General features: G+C 33.3%; 1 protein-coding gene and 1 long non-coding RNA gene across 2 annotated transcripts; both read right to left on the bottom strand.

Moving 5' to 3' along the window:
* Positions 1–2,390: 2,390 nt before the first annotated feature.
* Positions 2,391–4,330, bottom strand: LOC145136293 (uncharacterized). Its single transcript, XR_013720369.1, has 4 exons — positions 4,234–4,330; positions 3,856–3,957; positions 3,024–3,086; positions 2,391–2,462 (listed from the first exon to the last, which is right to left on the bottom strand). It is a non-coding gene; the product is annotated as an uncharacterized LOC145136293 (long non-coding RNA).
* A 1,517-nt stretch (positions 4,331–5,847) lies between these two features.
* LOC145137294 (histone H2A.6) lies at positions 5,848–6,642 on the bottom strand. The gene is made up of 2 exons (XM_079071434.1): positions 6,354–6,642; positions 5,848–6,255 (listed from the first exon to the last, which is right to left on the bottom strand). Exons 1-2 carry the CDS (start codon positions 6,540–6,542, stop codon positions 6,046–6,048), a joined length of 399 nt encoding a protein of 132 aa, XP_078927560.1. The 5' UTR covers positions 6,543–6,642; the 3' UTR covers positions 5,848–6,045.
* Between the last annotated feature and the right edge of the window lie 6,785 nt (positions 6,643–13,427).

Raw genomic sequence — 13,427 nt, 5'->3', positions numbered from 1 at the left:
CTTGAAAATCCAAAGTTTGATGGAAAACTGAAAGTAGTAGCAAATCTTGTAGTCTGTTCTAGCTATTAATCACATGTGATTGATATAATAACTATAACAGTTCAACTTGTATTCCACCCCCCCCCCCATAAAAGCATTTAAAATCATTTAAAAGGTTGATTCAGGGGTATGAACTCACCTGTAGTGAGTGGAGTGGATGGAAGTGCCGGGTAGGATGCTAGGTGTCAAGTGAGGACTTGAACACACACACAGATCCTATGTAACATGTAGTGATACATAAATGTATCTAATTAGTTATTTAATCACTAATTAAGTAAGTAAAGACACACTAAATCAATGAAAACACTTTGTTTCAAGTGCTAGGAGTGCTAAGGGTTGCATCTAAGGAGAGTATGGCCTCACCTTGTAGTTTACTCCTCAAATGGGAACCCTATATGTGTTTACGGTTGTTGGACCATTTCCCCCATGAGTTTACGGCCGTAAACTCATGGTAATGGTGCATTTGTGTGTTTCAAGGTCCTATATCTCACAAGGAAGGGTTCTAAGTTCGAATCAAAGGCTTAGGAAGTGGTTAGGGCACAAAAGGACCCCTCATTGGAGTTTACGGTCCTTGGACCATCCTTGAGAGTTTACGGTCGTAAACACTTGGGTTTACGGTCGTAAGCCCATGAGTTTACGGCCGTAAACTCATGTATGCCTCAACCTTTTCGTGTTTTGGTGTTTCTAGCTCATGCATGCAAGTTTCTAGCCCTTTATCCAAGCATTTGAAGGTGTTAGGGGCATCAAAACACCATTTGGGGGTGTTTACGGTTTTGGGAGATCCCCAAACCGTAAACACATATGTTCTTGGGGATTTTGATGATTTTCCAAAGGATTAACAAGTATACTAAGTAAGTAACTAGATAGGAAGGGTACACTTACTTATATGAAGCTTATAAGAGTGATTAGAGCCCAAAAACACTAGTGTGTGTTCTTGGTGTTTTGAAGAACACTTGAAGATCTAAGTAAAAACCAAGAATCCATGGATGAAATGATGTATAAACACTAGATTAAGTGTTGTATGAACGAATCTAGGAAGGAAACACTTACATTTTGGCGGATTTGAAGAAATGAACTTATGATACTTGAGAGAAAAAGCTTGGTGTTCTTGAGGTGGGAAGTGGAAAATGAGGAAAAGGTGTGTGTATATATGCATGAGTTCTTGGGAAAATGGTGTTTACGGCCCAAACACCTCTTGTTTGGCCGTAAACACCTAACTAAGGTGTTGATTGTTTTGTTTGCTACACATCACTAATAACGACACTTCCTTTTATTTAATCGTTTGACGAAAAATAAAATAAAACACCCAAACGGACTTAAATCCGACCAAAAATGTACTGAAATGTTTTTGAATATTATATGAAGTGTTTACTGTAGAGATTATACAAATGAAAATTTCGGGTTGTCACATATCGGCGCCTCTGACCCTCTGTCTCCCGATCCTGATCCTGATCCTGATCCTGATCCGGATCCAGTAGCAACACGTCTCGTCACCACCATGCTGAAATATATATTCAAGTCATCAGATAAATAACATAATATCGGGAGGCCAATACCCACAAACCCTAGGGGTTGTGACTTCCTTGCTACGCGTATGGGTCCTGTGCTTTCAGTAGTACGGGCCCATACTACCTTCCACACATACCCATATTTGTCTCAAGTATCACCACAACACCCTAACACTATCATCAACATACTATGCGCTCAACCCTTACTCCTAGGGAAACATCGCCTATCCCACAACTGATCTCACAGCTCCTCACAACCCACACATCCATGAAACTTCCATCAACCCCTGCAGTGCTAGTGCAGGCTAGTCGCACATAACACTGGACCCAATAGACTTTCGAATATCCAATCCTATCCGTAGACTAGATCAAACATCCTCAGGCTATAAGATCTTGATTACGCACGGCCGTGACGCCTACACTAACGACTACAGTAATGATGTCAATTCCATATACAAGAAACCCTAGGCTAATAGGCATCATATAATCAGGCAAGTCTATCATGCGATTCCTGAAGATCCCTAGCCTAGCACTAGCATGCTGTTCTAACATATCATAATAACTGTATGGTATTTTGGGGTTTACTTACAGGCTTCGGCTGATCGTACCCTCTGCATCCTCCATCCTTTATTTTGAAAACCATTTTAGAATTTATTTCGAAAATTTCCTTGATTTGAGACTGGGTTCACACGTATGTTTCCCCCAATTCACTCAAACCAAGGCTCTGATACCAACTTGTAACATCCAAAATTTTACGCCAAATTTAAACTTTTTCAAGCATAAATAAAACCAAATAGTAATTGTTTACAAAAGTGTTTTCAATTCATTATTCAATCAAAGTGTCCCAAAAGCCAGATCGTAAGGATGAGGAGCGGTACGGTCACGCCTTCGCCTTGCCATGAACTCCTGAAGCACCTGAAACAATAAATTGAAAACTGTAAGCCCGAGGGCTTAGTGAGCTACCCCCAAAACACCAATACCACACTAATAATACCATATCCGTAATAATCAATCAATCAACATGCATACTGGGCCATCGGCCTGACTGGACCGCCCTACAGGGCCTACAGTCCAACTAAATCTATACCGAGCCTTCGGCATGACTGGACCGCTATGTGGGCCTACAGTCTTCCCGGACCGCTCATAGGGTGTGTTGGCCTTCAGCACAAAGCAGGACCGCCTCAACCCAAGCAACAAGCAAATAATCATGTGCGCATAACTAACATATACTGGCATATACAAACATCAAACGTATCTATCTCACTGAGCACCAAACATAACAATCTCTCATAACTAGAGCACTGACCTAGCAGGTCATTAACATATCAATCCCTACGGATCATAAGAGCATAACATACTGTCTATCCTGATTCTGATCTAATAGATCATATCCACATGTAGCATACCATAACGATAACAACTAAAAGGGCCGGCCTTGGTGCCTTAGACCCTATCGATATAGTGAGGATAACTCACCTTGCAGATGTCGACTCGGTAGATAAACTTCAACCCTCGGATCACTGCCACAAACTCCACCACCTATAACCATAGTATAATCATACCCATAAGCCAACTAATCAATCCTGGTCAAAGTCAAAGTCATCAGTCAAGGTCAACAGTCCATGTTGACCTCGACTCGCCGAGTACCCCCGGCTACTCACCGAGTTCCTTGAAGTACTAACCCACTCGTCGAGTCACCTGAGTGACTCGTCGAGTTCCTTTGGTTTACGATCGAGACCCTAAGGCCACTCGTCGAGCTTCCTTCTTGCAACTCGACGGTTACCCGCGCATACATAAGTTGGGGCAACCTCATCCGACTTGCCGAGTTGTTCATCCACTAGTTGAGTCTACGGAAATCTTCATTGGACTCGCCGAGTTGTTCTTCCAACTCGCCGAGTTCATGCCTATCTTCATATGACTCGCCGAGTCGACCATGCGACTCGCCGAGTCCCTTCAGTCCTTTTTGCCATACAGACTCACTTGAGCCATGCAACGGCTCCAAACTACAGATCCAAGCTTCTAAGGCATGCTTTTCACGTAAAGTTGCAAACTTTACGTGCATGCATAGCTACAAAGGCTCTTAATGTCAAATCCAAGCTTACAATGGGGGTTTCATACTCAAAGAGGTTTCAATCACGCCCAAACCAGAAACTTTATGACTCTAGGACTTAAGAAGGGTCCAGATCTGAAGTTACAACTTCAGATCTAGCCCATAGTCCACCTTATCAACTCAAAGATCCATAAAAGCCCCAAACTCTACCAAAAAGAGATCTAGAAGGGAAAAGAAGTAAAGGTGGCGACTTGATACCTCTGGAAGATGCTAAGTGAGGTAGATTCTGATTCCCACACTTTCCTTGCTCCAATTCCCTTGCCTTCCATGTTCCTTTTCTCCAAAGATCTTCCTCCCAAGCTTAATACACACACAATAGAGCACCACACGAATTAGGGTTTCTTAAGAGCTCTCTAGAACTGCAAAGAGGCCAAAGGAGGCTTATGCTTCCTTAAATAGGGTGCAAAACCCCGGGATTTAGGGTTTCCTCTGCCAGCTCCTACTCGTCGAGTCCCTTCATAGACTCGGCGAGTAGGTCACTAAACACGCGTACCAAACCCGTTGCTACTCGACGAGTAGGGCAACCAACTCGTCGAGTAGGCCTTGAAACCAATTAAATTCTTATTTAAACAATACCTGAGAATCGGGGCGTTACATTGCTACTGGTTCCCGGTTCCAAAAATCCACAAGAATATCGTCCCGGTCCGATCGGTTCTATCCGGTTCCGGTTCCCTGGTCCAAACGTTCATCCATACTCTTAGGTATTAAATAGAAATCATGAGTAAACAGTAATTTGGGTACATGTGGGTATTTGTTTTATTTGGATTTGATTCAAAAGTAAATAAATATATGTGGAAGATATATTTATTGACACAACAAGACATATTAAGACATAAGTTAGTTACATAATAAACAAATACAAATCCATATCATGTTATACATATAACTCAATCCGAAAACAAGAATAAATAATAAGGGCATTTGTTATTCATTAGTAAATAACGAGTTAACTATAAACTAAAGGAGGGTATCCATTTTTTTCAATAAAGTTCATAGTTTGAATTATGGTATTAGTACCATAAATAAGCAAACTTGGAGAGGAATATAATTTATACAATTTGTGCACTATATAAAGCGTGGGAACTCTTGAGACAAGTCTTAAGACATTCAATCTTTAATATCAAATCCTACCTCTTCCTATCTTTTCTTCTTCTCGACTATAAACCGGTTAGGTTTAAGACTTGATTGCTTATTTGGATTGCTACTTTCCGCTTAGGTTTAAGACTTGATTGGTTATTTGGATTGCTACTTTGTGGCGAGACTGGGATAGAGGAATTATTAGATGGGATCTTCAAGAGGTAAACGTATATTACCTTTTGTAAATATCCTTATTTATAAAGTAAATTAGATTGCGATTTTCTAATATGTGCCCTAATGGCACACATAATAAGGACACACATAAGAACTATTAATTATGGGAAATACTACCATAATTAAATGTCAAATGCATTAAATATGAAGAATATTCCTACTTATCATCCTACCATATTAAATGTTGACATGTATCACATTTAATCACACAATTAATGAAATTAATAATCATTTTATCCACTTGTCACCATTTGATATGATAGGAGAATAAATAGGAATAATACGTAGGAGGATATTTAATTTCTCTTTCTATAATTAATGCATTTGACATTTAATTATGGTAATATTTCCCATAATTAATAGTTTTTATGTGTTCCTATGTTAGAAAAATCCCAATTAGATTTAATAGTAAATTGTATTAAAAAAATAAATTGTAATTATTAGAAACTGAAGACCAGCAAACAGTAGTCATGGGTATGTCTTGGCTGGCAACCACTCGAGCATCTCAATGAATTTGAAGATTTAACCATGAGTTGTACTATAGCCTGCATAGCATTATGGTTGTTTTGTCCATACAATGATCATGTTTTTGCGATTGTATGATTAACAAAACAATGATAGATAATAATATAAACTTTAACTACGAACTCAATTCCATTCATAACTTCTTAACCTTGCAAATGACCATTTACAAAGCTAGTATTCACAACAACAAATGAGCACCCAAATTAAATACAAACACAACATCAGTTACCAAACCATGAAAAAGCTAAAAGATTGAAAATCAATCGATTAATAGCAAATCTTTAACATTAATTCAATATACCCAATCTCAGACACAGAAATATCAATTATGTCAATCTTTTAGCACAACATATGTAAGTAATAGAACCAATATTGATTAACAAGAAGTTTAAGGTATCCATACTAAATTCAACAGATATACACACTAGTTAAATAAAAGCATGTCCCTAACGTAAGAAACCCTAAAAACACAAATTTAGAACAAAAAAGAGACGATTCGAACCCTAACCAGCACAAAACATACGTTCGATGATTCGTTGGACTGGACTTTCCTTACTCATCGTCGGCAGATGGCTTGGAACCACCAACCTTCTTAGGTAGCAAAAGGTTGTGGATGTTAGGCATGACACCGCCATTAGCAATGGTGACGTCACCGAGAAGCTTGCTCAATTCTTCGTCGTTCCTAACAGCTAATTGGATGTGCCTTGGGACGATTCTAGTTTTCTTGTTGTCCCTTGCTGCATTTCCAGCTAACTCAAGAACCTGTAATCAATCAATTTCACGATTTGAACGACGGAAATCTGAAAAACCCTAAAAATTATAATACGATTAAATTAGAAAAAACGGATCAAGGACATCACCTCAGCCGCTAGGTACTCAAGAACGGCAGCGAGATACACAGGAGCTCCGGCACCGACACGCTCGGCGTACTTTCCGGCTTTGAGGAAACGAGCGATACGACCAACGGGAAATTGAAGGCCGGCTTTGCTGCTTCTTGATGTAGCTTTCTTCGCGGCTGCAGATCCTATTGTTTTCCCTCTTCCGGCCATCGTTCACCGATATTTTTCGTCGGAAAATCGCTGTTTGTTTGGCGGTGATTCAGAAAGAGCGATGAAGAAGCTGTTTTTGATGTGAGAGGAAATGGTCTCCTTTCCGTTTATATATTGTGATATTGGCCAATAAGATGAAAGCATGCGGATCATCATTATGACCGTAGATCAACTTAGATCTGACGGTTTGACTAATGTGACGATTTTGTAGTAGTTTGGGCTTATACATGCGCCAGACTAGTAAAAACCTATTCGTTTCTCTTACGAGTGTTTCATGGGTTTCAATTAGGCCCATGGGCTAAGGTTTACAAGATTTTTATAGTAAACAAGAAAAATAGGCTCTGCTTTTGGTCCTTTGTGGGCCAATTCTGAATATAAAATATCTGGCCTTTTGCTGGGCTATATCCGGGTATTACGTAGGTCACTATTGGGCCGGTAAGTTTATTATCATTCGTAAAAATATTCAGCCTTTATTTTGTTATTTGGATTTTTCTAAATGGCTATAAGTAACTATATCCATTGTTTTTTTTAATTATACTTAACAAATTACATTCATAATTGCTATATATATATATATATATATATATATATATATATATATATATATATATATATATATATATATATATATATACTAGTAGTTTCAGATATTTTTTGATGATAAAAATCATACATTATTTTATAAAACTGTTTTCTATCTTTGCTTCTAAACTCATGATTATGGATTAGAACTTGTAAAGCTTTTAATTGATTACAATAATAATGACGATTAGCTTGTATCTTTGAATCAGACATAATATTTCAAGCATGAATTTGATTATTATTAAATGCAAGTATTATTTTAACAAAAATTTCAAATCTTGTAGAATTAATAGTTAGAATAACTCGAAAAGAGACTGTCATAGCGATAACAGAGTTAAGACAATAATTGAATAAAATTCTTTATATATTACCTTCTTTTAAATTACAATCAGAGCATCCGTCTGGAGCAAGTATGATTTGAAAATCTAAAGATTTTGAACATCTAGAAGTAGATAGGAGAACTCTTTTCTTAGACATGAACTAAACATTTGACAGAAGTTTTATAAGAGAGATTTTTAGAGAACTTTGAGATGGTCTTCATTAAAACATGTCCCTTCAATATATAGGAGTCTTGGAGTCTTGAAACATCTTGAGACGGGAAACCGAAGGATTACCGGATCATCTTGAGAATTATTGAATCAACTTGCATTTGTCAGAGTGTAGATGTGGCAGACAAAACTTTAAAGCTTTTGACAAATTGGCATCATATTTTGTCATTTTTTGATAATGGAAATCTTCTTTGGCGATAATGGAGCATCTTCTTTCATCTTTATAAAAGTTGTTTGTTTTCATGCAATAATTTAGCATCATCTCACTGCAGAAGACATGATAATATTTTTGATAATTGATGTACTCACACAGTGTATAATTGATAATAGTTGAACACACACAGTGTATAATTGATAATAGTTGAATAATTTGATAACACACGTACTACCCCCCTTTGAATAACAAACACATATAAAAGAATACCTTACATTGAAGGTATAACACCAAAATTAAAAACTTAATTAATCTGCAAATGGATCATCAAAAGGATCTTGAGCATCTTGAAAATTATTTTTGACAGATGTGGGAGAATGTTCTGAATTAGTTGGAGAATTGCGAATTTCTTGAAGTAATTGTTGTAGATCTTCAGGGGAAGAGTTTGCAGCGGCACGAATTTTGCTAATAAGATTAGCATCTGGAGAAGATAGACTCTTGATAAGATTTGCTTCAATTTCTGGCTTTTGATTATACATTGATTGATAATGATTGAAAACAGCTTGCTCGTTTGCTTGAGAAATTGTGACTTTATCCCACCATTTTAGACGAAATTGTCTATTGAGCCAAGGGGGATTGAAGTCTGTTGCTTCTTGATAAGAGAATGTCCAGGACATAATCCATGGAACTTTAAATAACATGGTGAATTGTAACAAATATTCAAATTCTGGGATTTGTTGAATAAATAGCTCTTTGAATTTAGAAAAGCCTTTGAGAATTTCAGTGGGTAAACAACTAGGAACAAGTCCCATATAGCGATACCAATTGACAAACCATCTGGGATATTCACAGGTAAAATTTTTATCAAAGAAAATGAACCATGAATGAGAATAGTTTCGAAGAAAAAATGCTTTAGTCCAAGCTTCTTGGTAATCATAATATGAATATCTTGGATAAGCAGGAAATTGATAAAGGGGTTTTTCGAAAGAAAGATTGGATGACCAATTTTCTGGAGAAATGATTTTAAGAATTCGGGCTTTGCTAAAATCAATAGATCCTTCTTTATTATTAGAACGGTGATCAATCTGAACAGATCCAGATTCTTGTAGAATGGTTTGATAATATTCTCGAGATTTGTAAGAGTTTTCATGAAAGGTTTTTCCTCGGCCAAAGAGGTGTTCAGTAAGAACATGAAAACCTTGATTGAGCTTAAGAATTTGAGAATCTTCAAGTATTTGGATTTTCAAGAGATTTGAATTGAGAACATAAGGGGCTTTATTTGTAGGTTTAGAAGTTGTTGAAAGTTGTGTTTCAGAAGGAATAGGTTTTGAAAAAGGGCTAATTGATTGAACTGGAGAAATGTTTGGATTGACTAATTTTGATTGAAGCATATTTGAATAAAGTTGAGAATTTTTTGCAATTGGAGTTAATGGAGAAAAACGATTCTGACTTGAGAAAGGAACAAGCTTTTGATTAATTGGTTTCTTGTCTTCAATCTTAGAGGAAGACGATGAACTCATTTTCCCTGCAAAAATTCACGAGAAAGAAAATCTGGTAATGAATTGCTTTCTCCTTTTATAAATTCAATATCAAAATCAAAATTGCCCAACAATGCTTGCCATCTAGCAAAGATTTGTTTAGAAATTATATTTTTAACATCTTTTTCTAAAATTGATTTTGCAGATTGACAATCAATTCTTAATAAAAAAGTTTTCATAAATAAATCATCTTCAAATTTAGTAATACATAAAACAATACTTAAAATCTCCTTTTTAACAGTTGAATAATTCTTTTGAGTATTATTCCAAGCACCTGAATAAAAACGAACCAATTGTTCTTCAGAAGAATTTGATAATTTTTGTTTTAAAATACCTCCAAATCCAATATCACTAGCATCAGTTTCGACTATGATATTAGCATAAGGATGTGGTAAATTTAAACAAGGTAAAGAAGGAATTTTTTGTTTTATAAGTTTAACAATATTAGTATGTTCTTGAGTCCAAGGTTGTGGATTATTTTTTAATCTATTATAAAGAGGTTTGCAAAGAGTTCCTAAATCTTTGAAAAAATCATGAATATAATTTAGACATCCTAGAAATCGTTGAAGTTGTTTTTTATCTATAATTTCGTCAGGAAATTTATTAGAAAATTCTAAACTTCTTATAATAGGTTTAATAGTATTATTAACAATGTTATGTCCTAAAAATCTAATTTCATTTTGAAATAAATGCATTTTCTTAGCTGAAACAGCTAAGCCATTTTTATAAATTAAATCATAAAACTGATTTAAATGTTTGAAATGTTGATCAATAGATTTTGAAAAAATAAGAACATCATCAATATAAACAATTGAAAAACTGTTTATAGGAATGATAATATCATTCATAATGTTTTGAAATTCAGAAGGAGCATTTTTTAAACCAAAGGGCATAACGTTCCACTCATAATGTCCAAAAGGAACATTAAAACCTGTTTTGTATTTATCTTCTTCATGAATTTGAATTTGCCAAAAACCAGATTTCATATCAAATTTTGAAAATATTTTTGAATCATAAAGTTTTTTCAATAAATCTCTTTTATTAGGAATAGGATATCTAATCCAATCTAAAACTTTATTTAAAGGTTTATAATTGATAACTAATCTTGGTGATCCTCTTTCTAATTCAGCAGCATTCATAACATAGAAAGCTGAACAAGACCAAGGAGATTTAGAAGGTCTAATTAATTTTTTGTCTAATAAATCTTGAATTTCTTTTTTACAATGGGCTTCTAATTCATTATTCATATGAATAGCTCTTGATTTTGAAGGAATATCCTTTTCATTGAAAGTTTTAATATAAGGTAATTTGACAATATGTTGTTTTCTGTTCCAAAAGGCGTTTGGAATATTTGAGCAAACATTATTTTCAAACTTTTGTTTTAAAGCTATAATTTTGTCTTGAATATACTTATCTTGTAATTGATTATGTATACGAAAATCATTAATTTCATTGATAAGGTAATTTGCTTGTTTTGTTTTATAATTAAGAATATTAATAGTTGAATAAGACGGAGGTTCACAAAATTTAAACATAATTTCTTTTCCAAAAACTTTAGTAATAATTCCATCATCTTGAACCATAAAAGGATATAATTTAGTAATAAAAGGTGTTCCTAAAATTAAAGGAGAAGTAAGATTTTTTACTAAAATTAAATGAGTTTTATAACAATAATCTTGATTGTTGCAAATATGAACATCGGAAATTTTATAATTTATTTTTAAACTGGTTCCTTCAGCTCCAGTAAGCCTAGAAGAAGTTTTTTCATAAAATTGAGTGGGAAATAAACCTTCTTGTATACAGTTCATATCAGCACCACTATCAATTAGAGCAGTAATATCCATTTTAAAATTATTTTTTACTAGAGTTATTTGAGTATTCCATTTTTGAGAAATTTGATCATTTATAATTCTTTCGATAACCTTTTCATCTTTATTATCATTATTTTGTGAATTAATAATATTTTTTCCCTTTTCAAGAGTTATAATTTTGCCTTTAATTTCTTTTATGTCTTGTTTAACTAATTTTAATTCTTCTTGAAGTTCTTGTATGGAAATGGGTTTTGTTTCAGAAAATCTTTCATATATGTCTTTTAAATTAAAAATTTTTGTATTATTTGAAATAGAATTTTCATTCTTATTAAGCATTTGTTTTATCAATAGTTCTTGGATATTTTTATCTTTAATTGAATCCAAATTTTTTAAAAGATCTTTGTCATTGTTTGTAAGGACATTAATTGAATAATTACAATTACATTTTCCAACACATTTGCATGTATCAGAATCTTCCGAACTTGAAGTATTTTGTTCTAAGATGTTTAAATCATTTTCTTGAAAATCGGTAAAACTAGAATCAGAATCGGAATCAGAATTTAACATAATTTTTCTAATTTGTTCTTTTAATTCTTCTGAAATATTTAATTCATTAATTTTTGTTTTTGCATAACAATTATTAGCATTATGACCATTACGACCACATTTATGGCAAATAATAATGTCTTTTGATTTTCTTTTAGAATTTTTATTAGATCGTTTATAAGGGTTTTTTGATGTTAAAAATTTATTTTTCTTATAATTCTTATATTTTTCTGATTTATTATATTTCTTTTTCTTGAAATATTTTGAAGATTTTTTATTATATTTTTTGGTTTTTGAAGTAGACGGACCTGTTAATGGTTGATAACCATATTGTTGACAAAAATTTCCTAATTCATTCTTACTATTAATTCTATCTTTTTTAAGTTTTTCTTTAAATCTAAGGTCAGCACAAATAGCTAATCCTTCTTTATTAATATAATTAATTAAGTCTCCATAAGTTAAGTTTTGATAAGGAATTGTATTATTAAAATTTTCTCTTAATTTTTGTCTAATTCTTTCGGCAAAAAGTTTTGGAAGTCCAGCAATAAAACGTTCTTTCCAATAAGATTCTTTACAATCTGGTCTTGAAAAAACTTTAACGAGATAATTATCTTTGTACCATCTGAAATCAGTTAATTTTCTACAATGTAAGTTCATTAGAATTTCAGAAGTTCTTTCTTGAAAAGTAGTAGGATCTCCTACAAAGTTTTTGATTATAGCAAAAATTAAAGTATTAACCATATCATCCTCTTGAGTTTGAATTGGTAAATTATTTTCTTGTTTTATAACGGTTTTCTTGGCATTCATAATAAAATTCTTTTCTTCTGGTGTAATATAGAAATCCCACCAACCTTTAAGAGTACCAGTAAACCCAGAAATAATAATATTAACAATTTGAAGTTGAGTATTATTGTGAGACTTGTAAGCATTAGCTGCCATGGTCATTTCTTGAACAATATTAAGTATTTGATGTTCAGAGTTACCATCGATATTCCATTCGTAAACAGAAGTACCATCGTAAGCTGAACGATCATATTGAAAAGCTCTTTCTTCAATTTGAATATCAGGAAGAGAAGGTCTATTCCAATAATTTTTAATAGTTGGTTTTGGATTATTACCAAAATAATTAATCTTATTTAATCTTGAAAAATCATTTGTAAGCTGATTTATATCATCATTGTCATTTATGAATTGTTGAGTAAGATTGTCTAAATTTAATTCACTTTCATTATTACTTTCATCAGATTCGTCAAAAGAGTCATTATTTGTTCTTAACATATTTATAGATACATTTTTTGAAATACGAAAATTAGTAAGTCTTTTTTCTAATTCATCAATTAAATCTTTATTTCCAAGATTAAAATTTCCATTTATTTGATGAGGAATAAAGCTGACATTACTAGAACTTGCTATATTATTATAAAAATTTTTTGTTTTAATTTTATTTTCTTTTGATAATTGTAAATTTATAGTATTTTCTTCAATCCTATTTAGTTGATCTGAAATAGTTAAAAGAGTTTCATTTGAGTAATTATTTTGATAAATAATGTTTTGAAAACATTTTTCATTTGTTATCTGACTCGGAACTTTAACTAAAGGAGTTGCAATAAAATTATTATCAATAATGATTTCCTTTTTTGGCGGATACTCAGAAATAATTTCTTGATTAGTAATAACATCCTTGTATGTTTTTGAAGAAACAGGAA

Source organism: Lactuca virosa, chromosome 9, assembly GCF_052849685.1.
Source record: "Lactuca virosa cultivar CGN04683 chromosome 9, Lactuca_virosa_CGN04683_v6, whole genome shotgun sequence".
NCBI classification, from domain to species: Eukaryota; Viridiplantae; Streptophyta; class Magnoliopsida; order Asterales; family Asteraceae; genus Lactuca; species Lactuca virosa.
The sequence above is the reverse complement of the archived record's forward strand: the minus strand, read 5'-3'. Positions and strand labels throughout refer to the sequence as shown.

What these genes read in the sequence shown, in the direction of transcription:
- LOC145137294 (XM_079071434.1), bottom strand. Translation starts at nt 6,542, where the DNA reads ATGGCCGGAAGAGGGAAAACAATAGGATCTGCAGCCGCGAAGAAAGCT. An exon ending in TTGAGTACCTAGCGGCTGAG is followed by an intron (nt 6,256 to 6,353) that starts GTGATGTCCTTG and finishes GATTGATTACAG; the next exon opens with GTTCTTGAGTTAGCTGGAAA.